General features: G+C 44.7%; 1 protein-coding gene across 3 annotated transcripts in view; it reads right to left on the bottom strand.

Moving 5' to 3' along the window:
• Window positions 1-3,112: 3,112 nt before the first annotated feature.
• The window catches only part of ITIH2 (inter-alpha-trypsin inhibitor heavy chain 2), a 65,910-nt gene continuing 50,446 nt past the window's right edge, over window positions 3,113-18,576 (bottom strand). For 2 of the 3 annotated variants that reach the window (XM_058190828.1, XM_058190830.1), the window contains exons 17-23: window positions 14,771-14,890; window positions 12,477-12,560; window positions 9,303-9,416; window positions 8,148-8,346; window positions 7,868-8,040; window positions 5,544-5,655; window positions 3,113-3,593 (exon numbers count right to left, since the gene is read on the bottom strand). In XM_058190828.1, coding sequence (XP_058046811.1) covers window positions 3,446-3,593; window positions 5,544-5,655; window positions 7,868-8,040; window positions 8,148-8,346; window positions 9,303-9,416; window positions 12,477-12,560; window positions 14,771-14,890 — 950 coding nt within the window. In that variant the 3' untranslated portion in view covers window positions 3,113-3,445. The remainder of the gene's footprint in view (window positions 3,594-5,543; window positions 5,656-7,867; window positions 8,041-8,147; window positions 8,347-9,302; window positions 9,417-12,476; window positions 12,561-14,770; window positions 14,891-18,576) is intronic. The other variant, XM_058190829.1, reaches the window with a different exon arrangement.

The raw sequence follows: 18,576 nt of genomic DNA on the forward strand, positions 1-18,576 counted from the left end.
TCTACTGCCCACCGTGAAAACTGGAACACCCACTAGTGGGCGGTAGGGACCAGGTTGACTACCACTGAACTAGCTCAATTACATGTCAAGAGCTCCAAGCGATGCACCCATAGAAAGCAGAACTCTTGAGGCAGGCAAATTCCTCAAAGAACAATTTATTGGAGACATCATATTGGCACAAGGGGGTGAAAGCCGACTCTGAAATTTCCCGCGGCTTTCACCTGATTAAAAGTAAAAGTTTTCCCCTTTCCCCCCCCCCCTCCAAGTCACTGGTCACGCTGTCCAATCCAGGTGCTGGCTGGTGGCTTGGTTACTTCGCTCCTCCTCTGGCCAGCCACCTGCGAGAATGTTCTTGGTTCCCATAGGAAAACTTACATTGTTTTGGCTACAAAACCCCATCTAACTATTTTTCCCCCCTCCCACTGTTTTGTGGCAACCCTGCAGCCTCCAAGAAGGCCTCAGCCAGGTTCCCTTCAGGGTTGACATTGCAAACTTAGCCGATGTGTTCAGGCAGGCGCTGAGCTTCTTTCAGCTTTGACTTAACTTTAGAATAGAATAGAACAGAATTTTTTATTGGCCAAGTGTGATTGGACACACAAGGAATTTGTCTTGGTGCATACGCTCTCAGCGTACATAAAAGAAAAGATACGTTCATCAAGGTACAACATTTACAACACAAATGATGGTCAATATATCAATATAAATCATAAGGATTGCCAGCAACAGTCATAAGTGGAAAGAGATTGGTGATGGGAACGATGAGAAGATTAATAGTAGTGCAGATTTAGTAAATAGTTTGACAGTGTTGAGGGAATTATTTGTTTAGCAGAGTGATGGCTTTCCTCTCCCACTGTAGGATGTCAATGCAGAGTGATTGGTTAGTTTCAGTGTATTGCTCAAATCCGGAAAATGGTTTCATTTAACCAGGTTAAGGGAGTTGTGTGAATTTGCTGAGAGGCAGTGCAGTGTTTGAGGCAGTGGTGAAATTCAATTTTTTTTATTACCGGTTCTGTTGGCGTGGCTTAGTGGGTGTGGTGTGGCTTGGTGGGCGTGGCAGGGGAAGGATATTACAAAATCCCCATTACCTCCCCACTCCTGTGGGGAAAGATATTGCAAAATCTGCATTCCCACTCTGGGTCCAGCCAGAGGTGGTATTTGCCGGTTCTCCGAACTACTCAAATTTTCCGCTACCGGTTCGCCAGAACCTGTCAAAATCTGCTGGATTTCACCCATGGTTCAGGGGAGTCTATATGACTATTTTGTTGTAACTCAATCTACAGGAAGCACAGAGAACAAATGAAGGCTCAGTATTGTATTATTATATGGCTAGAGGTTTGTCATTGTGGGAGAAGAATGGGACCTGTAGTATTTAAATAACTGCAGGGAGTCCTTAACTTACAACCATGCTTGATCCCAGAATTATGGTCCTAAGTCATTGTCCTTAAGTGAGTCAGAATATGACCATGCGCAGTTTTATAAACCACCTTTGTGGCAGCCATAAATGCTGCATTTGTTAAGCGAATATGTTGTGTCTGCGCCCCCCAAGCCAGGCCCCCTGCCAGAAAGTGACTTGAAAAGTGAGGGGGAAGGGCCGTCAGGACTTACCTCGGGAGTACCAGCTTCTCTGGCTCAGCTCCAGGAGACAGAGGCAGGCCAGGTGGAAGAGATAACGAGGCCTCCGTCCCCTGACTCTTTCCCCCACACCAGGCCACACCTCCAGACCCAGCTGATGGCAATCAGGCCTGGCTGAACCCTAGGTTTCGTAGGCAGGAGAGGAGGGAACAACAGAAGCAGGGGTGGGGCAGGCCTAGGAAGTGCTGAGTCATGGAGCCACACCCCACAGGATATAAAGGCAGCAAGAGTTGCTGTGCCTCTTTGTAGCAAGCAAATTAACTGCTTAACTAAGAGCTGAAGTTTGTTCCTGGGTGACTCATCAGCGTCAAGGGAGATAACAGAGACACTTGGCAGACACTCGCTATTTTGCTGCCAGAGCTGATAGTGCTGGCTAATTAAGCCATTGCTTGGACGGAGGCGAAGGGGGACAGAACAGAATGCTGCAGTCATTAAATGAATCCCTTTTATCCAAGAAGTGGGCTGTTTTTATGTTTTGTTTTTACAGGCAACTAGAAGTTACTTCTAAACTCTGGCAACCGGCAAAGAAAAGTCCAAAATTGCAGTCATGTGACTTTGGAAGGGGGCCCTGCAAACTGGCTTATTAAGTATCTTTTGAGAGGGGTCCGTTGTTAACTTCGGACAACTTCCAAGTGACCCATCGTAAGTCGAGGACTACCTGTATTCTCTTAAGGACATGTTTAAATGACAGCTAAATCTGCCATTTAAATTTGATCGATAGATGGCAGGGTTTTTCTGCCTCAATTCCCCTAGTGTTTGTTTAAGCCATCTTGGCCACTTTAAGACTTCAACTCCCAGAATTCCCCAAGACTTAAACATTTTCAAGGTTAGAGACCCACGGCTTAAGGCAGGGGTTGGCAACCTGTGGCTCTGGAGCCGCATGTGGCTCTTTCAACCCTCTGCTGAGGCTCTGTCGCTGGTCGGCTCCACAATTGATAGGGCTTTCGGTTAGGAGAAGTAGAGGAAGGATGCCAGGCTAGGAAGAGACATTATGATGGGGGAACCGGACCTCCCATCAGCTCCAGAATTGAACGGGGGACTTCTGGTTAGGACCTTTGTGGTTCTTTGAGTGTTTAAGGTTGCCGACCCCTGGTTTAAGGCCTTAACTTGTGGTTCAACAGGCTAATGCAGTCTGTTATTAACACAGCTGCCTGCAATTACAATTACTGCAGGTTCGAGTCCCACCAGGCCCAAGGTTGACTCAGCCTTCCATCCTTTATAAGGTAGGTAAAATGAGGACCCAGATTGTTGTTGGGGGGGCAATACAAGTTGACTTTGTATATAATATACAAATGGATGAGACTGTTGCCTTACACAATGTAAGCCGCTCTGAGTCTTCGGAGAAGGGCGGGATATAAATTCAAATTAAAAAAATAAATAAAATAAATTCAATTTTTTTAAAAAAATTGAAAACTTCTTAGGCGCATTAGACAAATGGAACAGAATACAATACCCAGTGGGGGAGTTTACTACTTTAATTCCGTTCGGATACACGGTCTTTATACAGTCAGGAAAAATAAACTTTCTATGTTTCTCCAGCACCCTTGGATCACGTTTGCTTTCAAATGCAACTTTGCTCAAAAGTGGAATTGTGTTGGTTTGCGTTCTACACAAGCAGTCCCAGTGACACAAAGTCCAAATATCCTTTTGGGGGGGGGTAATTTCGGGGTGGAAGGGGGGGAGGAATGTGATAGGCTGGAGCAGGCCACGATGAAGCTCTTCCCGAAGGCTGCTGTCGCACGTGTGAATTGGCTACAGGCTGAGTTGCGCGGCCGTTCGGACAGTTTCCTTGCCTTGCTTCGAAGCTGAGCCTTCAGATGCGCTTCAGGTAACTGTATAAATTAGGGACAAGGTAATCTCTGTAGTGGCCATCGAGGAATCCTTTGCCGTTGTTGTGTATAAACCAACACTGGACGTTGGTCCCAAACACACGGTCTGAACGGTAATCCTTTTGCAGGCCTCTGCAGGAAAACGCAAATACACATAAATCGTCATTGTGTAATTTTTGGCTTGACCTAAACCAGCACTTCTCGGCCTTGGCAATTTTTTTTTAAAAAATTTGAAAAGTTTTACAAAAAGAAATAAGTTTTTCCCCACCCCCACCCCCACCCTCCCCCTTCCCTCAAAAACCCCCCTCCCCCCCAGACTTCCCGGAGCAAACACAAGGTATAGTTCAAAAAACTAACATTCATACATTAAATTTTTAAAGTCTAACACACTTATAATCCTTCTCTTTCGCATATCCTGACTTCCTCCTTTAAAGTCAAAAATTTACGTCCTTCATTCAAAGGCAGTCTGATATCTATTTTGAATATAGTCAATCCATTTCTTCCATTCGTTTAAATATTTTTCTTGAGTATTGTCTTTCAAAAAGGCTGAGATTTTGGCCATCTCCGCCAAATTAGAAACTGGCATTGGCAATTTTAACCTGCGTGGACTTCAACTTCCAGAAAACGTCACGTGGAAGTCACGTGGAAGGGTTGGCGTTAGGCCACAAGCTATTAGCGATTGATTTTCGTTCTTTTTCCTCAAATGTAGCTAGCCTAGAGGTCAGCGTGGGCCTGTCTTGCTGACCACTGGCATTGTTTTTGAAGTGTCTTTTGAAGGGAGCCAGTTTGGTCTAGTGGTTAAGGTGCAAGGCTAGAAACCGGGAGACTGGGAGTTCTAATCCAGCCTTAGGCATGAAAGCCAGCTGGGTGACTTTGGGCCACTCACCAGGAGACAGTGAGTTCTAGTCCCACCTTAGGCATGAAAGCCAGCTGGCCAATCACCAGGAGTCTGAATTCTAGTGCTGTCTTAGAAATGAAAGTCAGCTGGATGGCTTTGGGCCAATCACTCTCAAGATGATAGGTAGGTAGGTAGGTAGGTAGGTAGGTAGGTAGGTAGGTAGGTAGATACAGTAGATGGATAGATGGATGGATGGATGGATGGGTAGATAGATAGGTAGATAGAGTGGTAGATACGGTAGATGGATGGATGGATGGATGGATGGATGGATGGATACGATAGATAGATAGATAGATAGATAGATAGATAGATAGATAGATAGATAGATAGATAGATAGACAGATAGATATGATAGATACGATAGATAGATAGATAGATAGATAGATAGATAGATAGATAGATAGATAGATAGATAGATAGATAGATAGAGTGAGTGAGTGAGTGAGTAGATACGGTAGATGGATGGATGGATGGATGGATAGATACGATAGGTAGGTAGGTAAGTAGATACATTAGATACAGTAGATAGATGGATAGATAGATATGATTGATAGATAGATAGATAGATACAATAGGTAGGTAGATACGGTAGATGGACGGATGGATGGATGGATAGATACGATAGGTAGGTAGATAAGTAGATACATTAGATACAGTAGATGGATGGATAGATAGATATGATAGATAGATAGATAGATAGATAGATAGATAGATAGATAGATAGATAGATAGATAGATAGATAGATACATACATACATACATACAATAGGTAGGTAGGTAGATACGGTAAATGGACGGATGGATGGATAGGTAGGTAGGTAGATACGGTAGATACAGTGGATGGATGGATGCATGGATGCATGGATGGATGGATAGATAGATAGATAGATAGATAGATAGATAGATAGATAGATAGATAGATAGATAGATAGATGGATAGATAGATAGATAGATGGATGGTTAGATAGATACGATCGATCGATCGATCGATAGACATTCAACAAATAAATAATAAATATAATAAATAAATATAATAAAATCCACCATGATTTCAAGGTCTGTCCAGATTCTGCTAAACTCTTCAACAACTTCCTTCGGGAGTTCAGTTTCCCAACGTACACACACAGAAACGCACAAACGGCAACAATAGAATGCCAGCTATTTAAGTGCCTCGGACGCCCTACCGGGTGACGGTCAGCTTATGGCCTTTCACTTCCATGGTGGCATCAGATTTCCCGGGATCTTGTCCTGGTCTTTCATTGTAGATGACCACATCCGGTTCCTGCATGAACTGACCTGAGGAAGAATTTGGTTCAGTGTTGGTGAAGGCGAAACGTTTAGCTGAGATGTTCCCAAGATGTTCAACTTGGAATCATCCTGAAGAGTCTTTTAGAAGAATTAAGCTACGCTAGACACCAAACTCTGATTATGCTACTTATTATATATACTACAAGGACAGGTGGTCCTCTACTTACAAGCAGTTCGTTCAAAGTTATGATGGAACTGAAGAAAAGGGACTTATGACCATTTTTCACAGTTGCAACCTTTGTAGCATCCCCTGATCATTTATTTATTTATTTATTTATTTATTTAGATTTTTATACCGCCCTTCTCCCGAAGGACTCAGGGCGGTGTACAGCCAAAGTATAAAAACAACACAATGTACAATTAAAACCAAAACTTAAAACAAACATAATCCATAAATGGCCGAAATTAAAACAATCCAATTTAAAAACCCTTAAAATTTATAAATAATAACCCCGATTAAAATTGTTTAGAATTAAAGTTTAGAATTAAAAATTTAAGCCAGTCCCGCTTGAATAAACAAATGCGTTTTCAGCTCACGGCGAAAGGTCCGAAGGTCGGGTAATTGGCGCAAACCAGGGGGAAGTTCGTTCCAAAAGGTAGGAGCTCCTACAGAGAAGGCCCTTCCCCTGGGGGCCGCCAGCCGACATTGCTTGGCGGACGGCACCCTGAGAAGACCCTCTCTGTGTGAGCGTACGGGTCGGTGGGAGGCATAAGGTAACAGCAGGCGGTCCCGTAAGTACCCAGGCCCTAAGCCATGTGATCATGTGATCAGATGCTTGGCTACTGGTTCATAGTTATGACCGTTTCATGTGTCCCGAGGTCATGGGATCCCCTTTTGCGACCTTCTGACAAGCCACATCAGTAGGGAAACCAGGTTTGCTTAACAACAACGTCTTACCAACGTATCAACTGCGCCGGTTCTCTTAACAACCGAGGCAAAGAAGGTGGGGACAAAAGTCGCTTAACGATTGTCTCACTTAGCAACAGAAACGTTGGGCTCAGTTGCAGTCATAAGTTGAGGACTACCTGCATACAGTAGCTTTGAATGGCCACTAAACAAATGGTTGTAAGTTGAGGTCCGTCTATAAATAAATACCTATAATAAATAACAAGACATAAACACTGCATCCCTCTCTGATGATGTTCCGCACAACAATAGGACACATTCCTTCATTTCCATCGTCCCTCTTTTAAGAGATGCTTTCCTGTTTTTTCAGTTACTCCTTGACATGGTGGCTCAGTGGCTAAGACGCTGAGGTTGTCGATCGAAAGGTCGGCAGTTCAGCGGTTCGAATCCCTAGTGCTGCCGTGTAACGGGGTGAGCTCCCGTTACTTGTCCCAGCTTCTGCCAACCTAGCAGTTTCGAAAGCACGTAAAAATGCAAGTAGAAAAAATAGGGACCACCTTTGGTGGGAAGGTAACAGCCGGCCACATGACCACGGAGACGTCTTCGGACAGTGCTGGCTCTTCGGCTTTGAAACGGAGATGAGCACCACCCCCTAGAGCAGGGGTCTCCAACCTTGGTCACTTTAAGACTTGTGGACTTCAACTCGCTGAGGAACTCTGGGAGTTGAGGTCCACAAGTCTTAAAGTGACCAAGGTTGGAGACCCCTGCCCTAGAGTCAGGAACGACTAGCGCATATGTGCGACGGGAACTTTTATCTTTACCCTTTACCTTGCTGTCTTTACGGGACCGCCTGCTGTTACCGAATACCTCTCACCGACCCGTGCGCTCTCACAGAGAGGGACTCCTCAGGGTGCCATCAGCCAGGCAGTGCCGGCTGGCGACGCCCAGGGGAAGGGCCTTCTCTGTGGGGGCTTCCACCCTCTGGAACGAACTTCCCCCAGGACTTCGTCAGCTTCCTGACCTCTGAACCTTCCGCCGCGAGCTTAAAACACATCTATTTATCTGTGCAGGACTGGATTAGATTTTAAAATTTAAATGGGTTATAAATGGGTTTTATTATGTATATTGTTATTTTTAATTATTCAGCCATTTCTAATAAGTTTTTTAACTGATGTTTTATTTTGTATTTATATGTATATTTTTATTTGGCTGTGAACCGCCCTGAGTCCCTAGGGAGATAGGGCGGTATAAAAATACGAAAAATAAATAAATAAATAAATAAATAAATAAATAAATAAAATGCACCCCTAAGTACCCAGACCTATGGAACCGCCTCTTACTCCCAGCCTTTACCAATGAGGCCATGCACACTGGAGGAGAAATTATTTGCCGGAGGGATGTAGATGCCCAAGAAATCCACGTTCACAGGGTGCTTCTTCCAAACCCGATGGAGCAGGACCATAAAGGTCAGATCCCCGTCTAGGGTGAGAGTCACGTTGCTCTCTTTCTTGATCGAGACCAGCAACCTGGGAGAAGAAAACAATGGAAGGAGGAGGCCCTGCTTCAAGTCAGTCTGCCTGCCATAGAAGGTTTGTGTATTGGGATGGGGGAAAGCCGGATCCTGTGGTTTTACCTCCTCCGAATGAGACTTCCTGTCTCCGACCAGGAAAGAGAAGTGGTGGAAGAACCGTCCTTCAAGGTGATCGCCTCGGGACTGACTTCGACCTTCAGGCCTTTCGCTTCAAAATTAAACCCAATCTTGCCAAAGTAGGTGTTGAGTTTGTTATGCAAGAACCTCTTGGCTCCAATGAGTTTCCCGTTAATTGTGATTCCTGGGATAAGGAGAAGGAAGAAGAAAGAGGTGGAGTAAGAGGGAGAAGAATAAGAAAGAAAAGGAAGGAAAGAAGGAAGGAAGGAAGGAAGGAAGGAAGGAAGGAAGGAAGGAAGGAAAAGAGGAGGAAGAAGGGAGGAGGGAGGAGAGGAAGGAAGGAGGAGGAGGAGGAGGGAGAAGAATAAGAAAGAACAAGAAGGAAGGAAGGAAGGAAAGGAAGAAGAGGGAGAAGAATAAGAAAGAAAAGGAAGGAAGGAAAAGACGAGGAGGAAGAAGAATGAGGTGGAGTAGGAGGGAGAAGAATAAGAAAGAAAAGGAAGGAAGGAAGGAAGGAAGGAAGGAAGGAAGGAAGGAAGGAAGGAAGGAAGGAAGGAAGGAAGGAAGGAGGAAAAGAGGAGGAGGAAGAAGGAGGAGGAGGAGGAAGAAGAGGAGGAGGAGGAGGAAGAATAAGAAAGAACAGGAAGGAAGGAAGGAAGGAGGAGGAAGAAGAATAAAAATGAGGAAGAGGAGGGAGAAGTATAAGAAAGAAAAGGAAGGAAGGAAAAGAGGAGGAGGAGGAGGAAGAAGAAGAATGAGGAAGAGGAGGGAGAAGAATAAGAAAGAGAAGGAAGGAAGGAAGGAAGAAAAGGAGGAAGAAGGGAGGAGGGAGGAGAGGAAGGAAGGAGGAGGAGGAGGAGGACGAGGAGGAGGAAAGTTAGGATGCTGATGAACAATACTAACCCCATCCATGGTTACTACTTGTGACGTAACCAGAGCTACGTCTCCAAGTCTGAGCCTCAGGAGACCTGAGCACTCTATCCCCAACTCGGAGGCTAGTGGCTTGCATCTCCAAGAGATCTTGCTAGCTTTTGACTTGTTTTCAGATTTAATACTATGATTGAGTAAACCTTTTTTCCCCCCCAAGCCTGCTATTTATGCCTCTCCGTTAAACCATCATTGATTGTGCATTTCTCTTACTGGATTCCACATCTGAAATTAAATTCAGGATGGCCCCTGGTTGAGAATCAATATTGAAGCAGATGTCCTTCTGTTGCCTCGGGAGGGAGATGATGAAATGGGGATCGTTGTCCACTGGAAACAAAGACAAAAGAACATGAAAAAAGACAAAAGAACATGAACAAAGACAAAAGAACATGAAAAAAGAAAGAGTGCAGAGAAGAGCAACAAAGATGATTAGGGGACTGGAGGCTAAAACATATGAAGAACGGTTGCAGGAACTGGGTATGTCTAGTTTAATGAAAAGAAGGACCAGGGGAGACATGATAGCAGTGTTCCAATATCTCAGAGGTTGCCACAAAGAAGAAGAAGTCAAACTATTCTCCAAAGCACCTGAGGGTAGAACAAGAAGCAATGGGTGGAAACTGATCAAGGCGAGAAGCAACTTAAAACTAAGGAGAAATTTCCTGACAGTTAGAACAATTAATAAGTGGAACGACTTGCCTGCAGAAGTTGTGAATGCTCCAACAGTGGAAATTTTTAAGAAAATGTTGGATAACCATCTGTCTGAGATGGTGTAGGGTTTCCTGCCTGGGCATGGGGTTGGACTAGAAGACCTCCAAGGTCCCTTCCAACTCTGTTGTTATGTTATGTTATGTTGTGTTATGTTATCTTCCAAAATACATTACGTGTGGGAATCTGTGGCCACGCCCACCAAACAATTTTCAGAATGATTGTCCAATCATGCTGGTTTCTGCAAAAGTCAGCATGATTGGACAGTCAGTATTCCTCAAAGCACCAGAGGGCAGGACAAGAAATAACGGTAGACGATTAGAGATCCAACCTGGCATGAAATGTAAAATTTGTTACTACCGATTCTGTGGGCGTGGCTTGGTGGAGGGGGGGTAATGTGACTGGGTGGGCGTGGCCAACTTTTTTTTTTTTTTTACTTTTAAAAGCATTTTTTTCTACATCTTCGGCCGAAGAGGTTGTAGCAAAAATGTTTTTAAAATGTTCTGGCGATCAGGCAACTCAGCTGGGATCGCCAGAGAGGAAAAAAAAAATGCTTTTCAAGGGTTCTGACGATCCCAGCTGAAGTTGCCTGATCGCCAGAACCTTTTAAAAGCATTTTTTTTCTACAATCTCTTCGGCCGAGGAGGAAGAGGTTGTAGAAATGCTTTTGAATGCTTTTCAAAGGTTCTGGCGATCAGGCAACTCGGCTGGGATCTCCAGAGGAGCCTTTTAAAAGCTTTTTTTTTTTAAACAACCACTTCGGCCGAAGAGCTTGTAGGAAAAATACTTTTAAAGGGTTCTGATGATCCCAGCTGAGCCGCGCGATCATCAGAGGCTTTTTTTTTTAACTTTTAAAAGCATTTTTGTGGCCGAATTAAAAATGGGCCCAGAAGGCCCCACGCCGGAACTGAGCTCGTATGCCCACTGATATGGCTACGTGTGTCACCTGTGGCATGCTTGCCATAGGTTCGCCATCATGGCCTTAGATCATCCTGGACAAATGGTTGCCCGATCTATTCTTGAAAACCTCCAGTGACAGAGCACCCACAACTCCAGGAGACAAAAGCCATTCCGCTAATTAATCGTTCTCACTGTCAGGAAATTTCTCCTTCGTTCTAGGTTGCTTCTCTCTTTCATGATTATCTACCCGTTACTTCTTGTCTTGCATACAGGTGATTTGGGGAACAAGTCAATCCCTCTTTTTTGTGACAGCCCCTCAAGTACTGATAGCTATCATGTCCCTCATGCTCCTGCTCTTTGATAGGCTAGACCAGGAGTCGGCAACCTTAAACACTCAAAGAGCCACAAAAGTCCTAACTGGAAGCGCCCCGTTCAATTCTGGAGCTAACTGGAAGTCCAGTTTCCCCACCATAGAGTCTCCTAGTCCTTTTTCTTCTACCTGCCTTAACTAAAAGCCCTATCAATTGTGGAGCCGACCGGCGACACTGTTGTGGCTCTAGCCCCCCCACCCCCACCCCGGGCCTGGCCCCCTGCCAGAGAGTGACTCAGAGAGTGAGGGGGAAGGGCCGTCAGGGCTCCCTTCTGCAGGGCCGGCTTCCCTGGCTCAGCTCCAGGAGCCGGAGGCAGGCCAGGTGGAAGAAATAATGAGGCCTCTGTCTCCTGTATCTCCCCCCTCCCCTCAGGCAATGCTCCCAGACTCAGCTGAGGACAATCAGTCCTTGTTGGACCCTAGGTTTTGTAGACAGGAGAGCAGGGGAACAACAGAAGCAGGGGTGGGGCAGGCCTAGGAAGTGCTGACTCACGGAGCCACACCCCACAGGATATAAAAGCAGCAGGGGCTGCTATACTACTCCATGGCAAACAAATCAACTGCTTAGAGAGAACTTGAGTTGAAGTACTGTTTGTTCCTGGTTTCCTGGTTGACTTGCCGGCATCAAGAAAAGATAACAAAGAAACTTGGCAGATGCTCGCTAGTTTGCTGCCAGAGCTGATAGCTGCCGTGGACTGAATTGCCGGCTAATTAAGTCATCGCTCGTGCCTCCTGGACTGAGGTGGGGGGGGACAGAACAGACAGGGAGCCTCAGCACAGGGATGAAAGAGCCACATGCGTCTCAAGAGCTGTGGGTTGTCGACCCCTGGGCTAGGCATATCTAGCTCGCTCAACCAAATCATTCGTCATATAATTTAGCCTCCTCTTATCATCTGTGTTGGTCTTTGCAAACTTTCTAGGCTGTCAACATCTTTTTTCTATTGTTGTGACCAGAACTGGATGCAATGTTCCAAGCACGGCGTCACTACTGCAGTACAAAGTTAAGTATGATCACTTCCACCTTTCTTTTAAAAACTCAAAGTGCCTATGTAAGATCCCTTCCTATATAGAGTAAAACATAGAAACAGTGGTGCGGTGGCCTAGAGGTGGAGCTCTCGCCTCATAATCAGGAGTACTTCTCTCTCTGAGCACAATGAGGCTATATCTGCTGAACATAACTCCGCATTGGCAACAGGAAAGGCATCCGGCCAGTAAAACACTGTGCTAGCTCAATTCAGTTGCCCAGACTCCACCCCGCAAGGGATTATGGTGTCGTTAAAAGAGGATGATGAATAGAATAATAGAATAGAATAGAATAGAATTTTTATTGGCCAAGTATGATTGGACACACAAGGAATTTGTCTTGGTGCATAGATAGAGTAAAACATAGAGTGGGTACAATTTTCTTCTACCTGAATGTATGCTCTTAGTGTCATCTGGGTTCTTGGACAAGATGCTGGAGTTACCAGGTTTGTGGTGCCCAAAAATTAAAGATCCTGCGGAGGCAGAAGACAGTGGATTAAACCTAATGATCTCCCTGGGTTGCAGTCAATTCTCGTGGAGAAAATACAGTTCAGGTAGAAATAATGCATGTTTATTCCTGGTTAATAAGAAACTTTCTGGCAATGGCAATGTAGTATTTAGACGAAGGGTGTCCAAATTTGCCGACTTCAAGATTTGTGGACTTCAACTCCCAGAATTCCCTAGCCAGCAATGCTTTCACGCTTAAGGACTCGAGCTCACCGTTTCCTGGTTTTCAGGCAGTACTTTAACTCCTCCCCCTCGAAACTTACTCTACTTTCTTTTCCTCTAGTTTTATTGTGACTGGATTATGATCTTTAGGAAGTGGGATATATGTGTGCCGCTTACACCTGTCCTCAACGGGAATGGGGAGAGGTGATATTCAGCTGGTTTGTACTGGTTCTAGCAAACCGCTAGCGGAAATTTTGAGTAGTTCAGAGAACCAGCAAATACCATCTCCGGTTGGCTCCGCTCCCACCCAACCCGCCCCTTCCAGGAGTCCCCACGTGTTCCCCTGCACAGGAGAATGGACCTGGAAAGCAGGTTAGTGGCGTGGGGAGGGAATAAGGATTTTGCAGTATCCTTCCCCTGGAGTGGGGTGGGAATGGGGATTTTGCAGTATCCTTGCCCTGGAGTGAGGTGGGAATGGGGATTTTGCAGTATCCTTCCCCTGGAGTGGGGTAGGAATGAGGATTTTGCAGTATCCTTCTCCAGGAATGGGGATTTTGCAGTATCCTTGCCCTGGAATGGGGAGGGAATGGGGATTTTGCAGTATCCTTGCCCTGGAGTTGGGAGGGAATGGGGATTTTGCAGTATCCTTGCCCTGGAGTGTGGTGGGAATGGGGATTTTGCAGTATCCTTGCCCTGGAGTTGGGAGGGAATGGGGATTTTGCAGTATCCTTCCCCTGGAGTGAGGTGGGAATGGGGATTTGGGTGGGAATGGGGATTTTGCAGTATCCTTCCCCTGGAGTGGGGTGGGAATGGGGATTTTGCAGTATCCTTCCCCTGGAGTGGGGTGGGAATGGGGATTTTGCAGTACCCTTCCCCTGGAGTGGGGTGGAAATGGGGATTTTGCAATATCCTTGCCCTGGAGTGGGGTGGGAATGGGGATTTTGCAGTATCCTTCTCCTGGAGTGGGATGGAAATGGGGATTTTGCAGTATCCTTGCCCTGGAGTTGGGAGGGAATGGGGATTTTGCAGTATCCTTGCCCTGGAGTGGGGTGGGAATAGGGTGGGAATGGGGATTTTGCAGTATCCTTCCTCTACCATGCCCACCAAGCCACGCCCACAGAGCCGGTAGTAAAAAAAATTGAATCCTACCACTGACCGTGTGTGTGTGTGTGTGTGTGTGTGTGTGTGTGTGTGTGTATCGCACATCAGGTACAAGCGCATTTCAAAAGCAAACTTAAGATGCCTATTCTTTTTCTGAATTTGCAGAAATTTGCAAGGCTGGCTGGGGAATTCTGGGAATTGAAGTCCACAAGTCTTAAAAGTTTGTCAAAAGTTGGATGGCCCGATGTAGACTCCACTTCTACATCCAGTTACATTTAAAAAAAAAAAAAAATCTTTATCTTTCTAGACACATTCTTTTTCTCTGTAATTTCCAAAAGTGTGTCTACAGGTCGTCCTCAACGTATGATCGCAACGGAGCCCAAAACGTAAGTTGCTAAATGAGACGTACGTTAAGTGAGCTTTGCCCCATTTTACAACCTTTCTAGTCTCATTTGTTCAATGAGTCGTTGCAGTTGTTACGTTGGTAACACAGTTGGGGAAAAGTGTCGGGCTTCCCCATTGAATTTGCTTGTCAGGAGGTCGCAAAAGAGGATCACGTGACCCCGGGACGCTGCAACCGTCATAAATATGAGTCAGTTGCCAAGCATCTGAATTCTGATTCTGCGACCGCGAGGATGCCGGAACGGTCGTAACTCTGAAAAATATCAGTCACTTTGTGTCACTGCTGTTCGTATGGTCACTAAATGAATTGTTGTAAGTCAAGGACTACCTGTATTTTTACAAGCAAGTACTTTTGCTTAAATATGCCAACGTTTTGTGCCATCTTTCCTGGATGGCAAATTACTCTGGATGTTAGCATACGAGTGGATTTTGAATGCGCACCTTCCTTGGGAACCGATGAATGGGATTAATTCACACCTGGATAAAGGGCAGTCAACCCAACATTCGTTACCTGCATCTATGGCAGAGGTTGGACCCATGATAGCAGGTAAAGGGCCTCCAGATTTCTTTGTGGGCTTTGCCCATGAAGGAATGGAGTTGTCCGTTGGTGCTTGGCCAATAACTATGGACCCTGTTTAGATAAATGGAGATGAATGGGATGAGCAATGAGTGTCAATCAATCAACCAATCAATCAATCAGAACAGAGCTGGGATGGACCTTGGAGGCCCTTCTAGTCCAGGGGTGTCAAATTCGGTTTCATTAAGGGCCACGTCACGGTTGTGTTTGTGGGGCATGGGTGAAATTCAAATTCATTTCAGGGGTGAAATCCAAATTTTTTTCCCTAACCGGTTCTGTGGGCGTGGCTTGGTGGGCGTGGCAGGGGAAGGATATTGCAAAATCCCCATTCCCACCCCACTCCTGGGGGAAGGATACTGCAAAGTCCCCATTCCCACCCCATTCTGGGACCAGCCAGAGGCGGCATTTGCCGGTTCTCTAAACTACTCAAAATTTCCGCTACTGAAGAACCAGAACCGGTTAGATTTCGCTGGTTCTCCAGAACCTCTTAGATTAGAACCTGCTGGATTTCGCCCCTGGGGTGGGCCGAGTGGGCAGAAGGCTGCTGGAGACCGGGGAGGCCAAAAATGGGCCCTCCGTGGCCCGTTTTTGGCTGGCAGAGTGCTGCACAAGTGGAGGCTGAAAATGGGCCAAGCAGGGTCCGCATGCAACCTCCCATGCAGCCTGTTTTGGCCAGCAGGAGCTCCCCGTTTCGGTCCCGTGATATTTGCAGGCGGCCCGGATTTAAGCACCCCGTGGCCCAGATCCAACCTGTGGCCCTTGACTTTGACACCCCCTGTTTCTAGTCCAACCCCCTGTTCTTAAAACAACCTCCAGTGATGAAGCAGCCACGACTTCAAAGTCAAAGCAAAGACGATGGGGAAGCCAGATCCACACTTAACAGCCGTGTTACCGACGTAACAACGGCAGTGACTCACTTAACATTTGTGACAAGAAAGGTCGTAAAACGGGGCAGAGCTCACTTAGCATCTCTTGTCTTGCTTAGCGATGAAAATTTCCCAGAACAATCCTACTAGATGTGCTTTTTTTTAGCAGTGTGAATGAAGGGTACTATTATTGCATCAGCAGAAAAAAACATTACTAAGGATAATATTACTATTATTGCTGTTGCCAATTGCTAGACCACGGGCGTCCAACCGTGAGGATTTTAAGACGAGGGGACTCCAACTCCCAAAATTTATTTATTTTATTTTTATTTATTTTATTTGTCAAACACAACAGTATATATAAGTATGAGCATGAAATAACCATATGAATTGGATACCATCAAAGGGAACATTAGGACAGGAACGGTAGGCATGCTGGTGCTCTTATGGACGCCCCTTACAGACCTCTTAGCAATGGGGTGAGGTCAACAGTAGACAGTCTTTGGTTAAAGCTTTGGGGATTTTGGGAAGAGACCACAGAGTCAGGTCACCTGTTTGGAACCCTCACCATATCTCTGACATCAATACAATTGAACGTGTCCAGAAATATTTTACAAGAAGAGTTCTCCATTCCTCTGTAAACAACAAAATACCTTATCCCACTAGACTTGAAATCCTGGGCTTGGAAAACTTGGAACTCCGTCGCCTTCGACAAGACCTAAGTTTAACTCATAGAATCATCTATTGTAATGTCCTTCCTGTCAAAGACTACTTCAGCTTTAATTGCAATAATACAAGAGCAACCAATAGATTTAAACTTAATGTCAACCGCTTTAATCTAGATTGCAGAAAATATGACTTCTGTAACAGAATCATCAGTGCTTGGAATACTTTACCTGACTCTGTGGTCTCTTCTCATAATCCTAAAAGCTTTAACCAAAAACTTTCTACTATTGACCTCACCCCATTCCTAAGAGGACCATAAGGGGCGTGCATAAGCGCACAAACGTGCCTACCGTTCCTGTCCTATTGTTTTTCTTTTCTTCTTCCTATATATATATATATGCTTATACCTTTATATACTATATAACCTTTCTGTATGATAGTTACATATATTGTTGTGACAAAAATAAATAAAATAAAAATAAATAAAAATAAAATAAAGGTAGTGCATTCCAGGCATTAACAACTCTGTTACTGAAGTCATATTTTCTACAATCAATTCTGGGAATTGAAGTCCACACGTCTTAAAGTCACTACGGTTGAAAAAAACAACTCCAAGCTAGAAACTTCAGTCGTGCTAAATTAGGAAGGGATGCAGCTCCCAACAAGCTTCCAAGGGCTTCCTGTGGTTTTCTGAAAGGATGAAAGAAATCCCCAAGGATCTACTCCCCAAAATAATAATAATGATAATAAAGCCTTAGGAATGTTCCAGGCGAAAATTAGCAATTTCTGCTCTTTTCTTCACTTGCATCCTGCATCAAATATCCAAAACGCAAGATGTAGCAGAAGCCACCTGTTTTCCTTCTTTGTCTTTATCCCTTCCTCATTTACAGGCTAAATGCCAGGTTTGGGGCGGGGTGGGGGGGTGGGGGGATGATGGATTACAGATCCCTCTGGGTGAAAGCAGAATTATGCAGACTTGCCAAAGTGACTGATGTCTATTTATAATATAGTAGCCGCTTCCCAGCTTCCCAGCTTGACGGGCGTTTTCTTAAATTTCGCCAAGTAATCTCTTCCCTCTGCTGCCATTGGCATTGTTCCAAACTACGCTCATAGTTACAGAAAATATATGTTTAAAGAAAGTGATGGTGGAAGGATGGGGAATGGGCTACCTGGGTGGTCTGGATTAAAAGAAAAAGTGGGGGGGAACCAGCCAAGAAAATAAGCAGTGCTCAAAACGTGACTCCCAGTTCTGAAATGTTGAGCCCCAAATTTCCTTCTTAAGTTCTTAAGTGAGTTTTGCAACCTTCCTTGCCACAATTGTTAAGCGAATCACCGCGGTGGTATCGTTGGTTACACGGCTGTTAAGTGAATCGGGCTTTCCCCATTGACGTTGCTTGGCGGAAGGTCGCAAAAGGGGATCACATGACCCCGGGACACTGCAAACGTCATAAATGTGAATCAATCGACAACTGTCCGAATTTTGATCACGTGACCACCAGACTGCTGCAACGGTTATTAATGTGAAAAACGGTCCCAAGTCACATTTTTTCAGTGCTGTTGTGACTTTGAATGGTTGCTAAACAAATGTTTCTAAGTCAAGGACGACCTGTAATTAACAGAAGACTGTTAAGAATTTGTGGTCTTAAATTGAGGACTATCTGTATACAAGATAGAATAGAATAGAATAGAATAGAATAGAATAGAATAGAATAGAATAGAATAGAATAGAATAGAATAATTCTTTATTGGCCAAGTGTGATTGGACACACGAGGAATTTGTCTTTGGTGCATATGCTGTCAGGAAGGAATAGAATAGAATAGAATAGAATAGAATAGAATAGAATAGAATAGAATAGAATAGAATAGAATAATTCTTTATTGGCCAAGTGTGATTGGACACACAAGGAATTTGTCTTTGGTGCATATGCTGTCAGGAAGGAATAGAATAGAATAGACTAGACTAGACTAGACTAGACTAGAATAGAATAGAATAGAATAGAATAGAATAGAATAGAATAGAATAATTTTTTATTGGCCAAGTGTGATTGGACACACGAGGAATTTGTCTTTGGTGCATATGCTGTCAGGAATAGAATAGAATAGAATAGAATAGAATAGAATAGAATAGAATAGAATAGAATAATTTTTTATTGGCCAAATGTGATTGAAACATACAAGGAATTTGTCTTTGTTGCATACGCTGTCAGG

Source organism: Ahaetulla prasina, chromosome 7 (genome assembly GCF_028640845.1).
Source record: "Ahaetulla prasina isolate Xishuangbanna chromosome 7, ASM2864084v1, whole genome shotgun sequence".
NCBI classification, from domain to species: domain Eukaryota; kingdom Metazoa; phylum Chordata; class Lepidosauria; order Squamata; family Colubridae; genus Ahaetulla; species Ahaetulla prasina.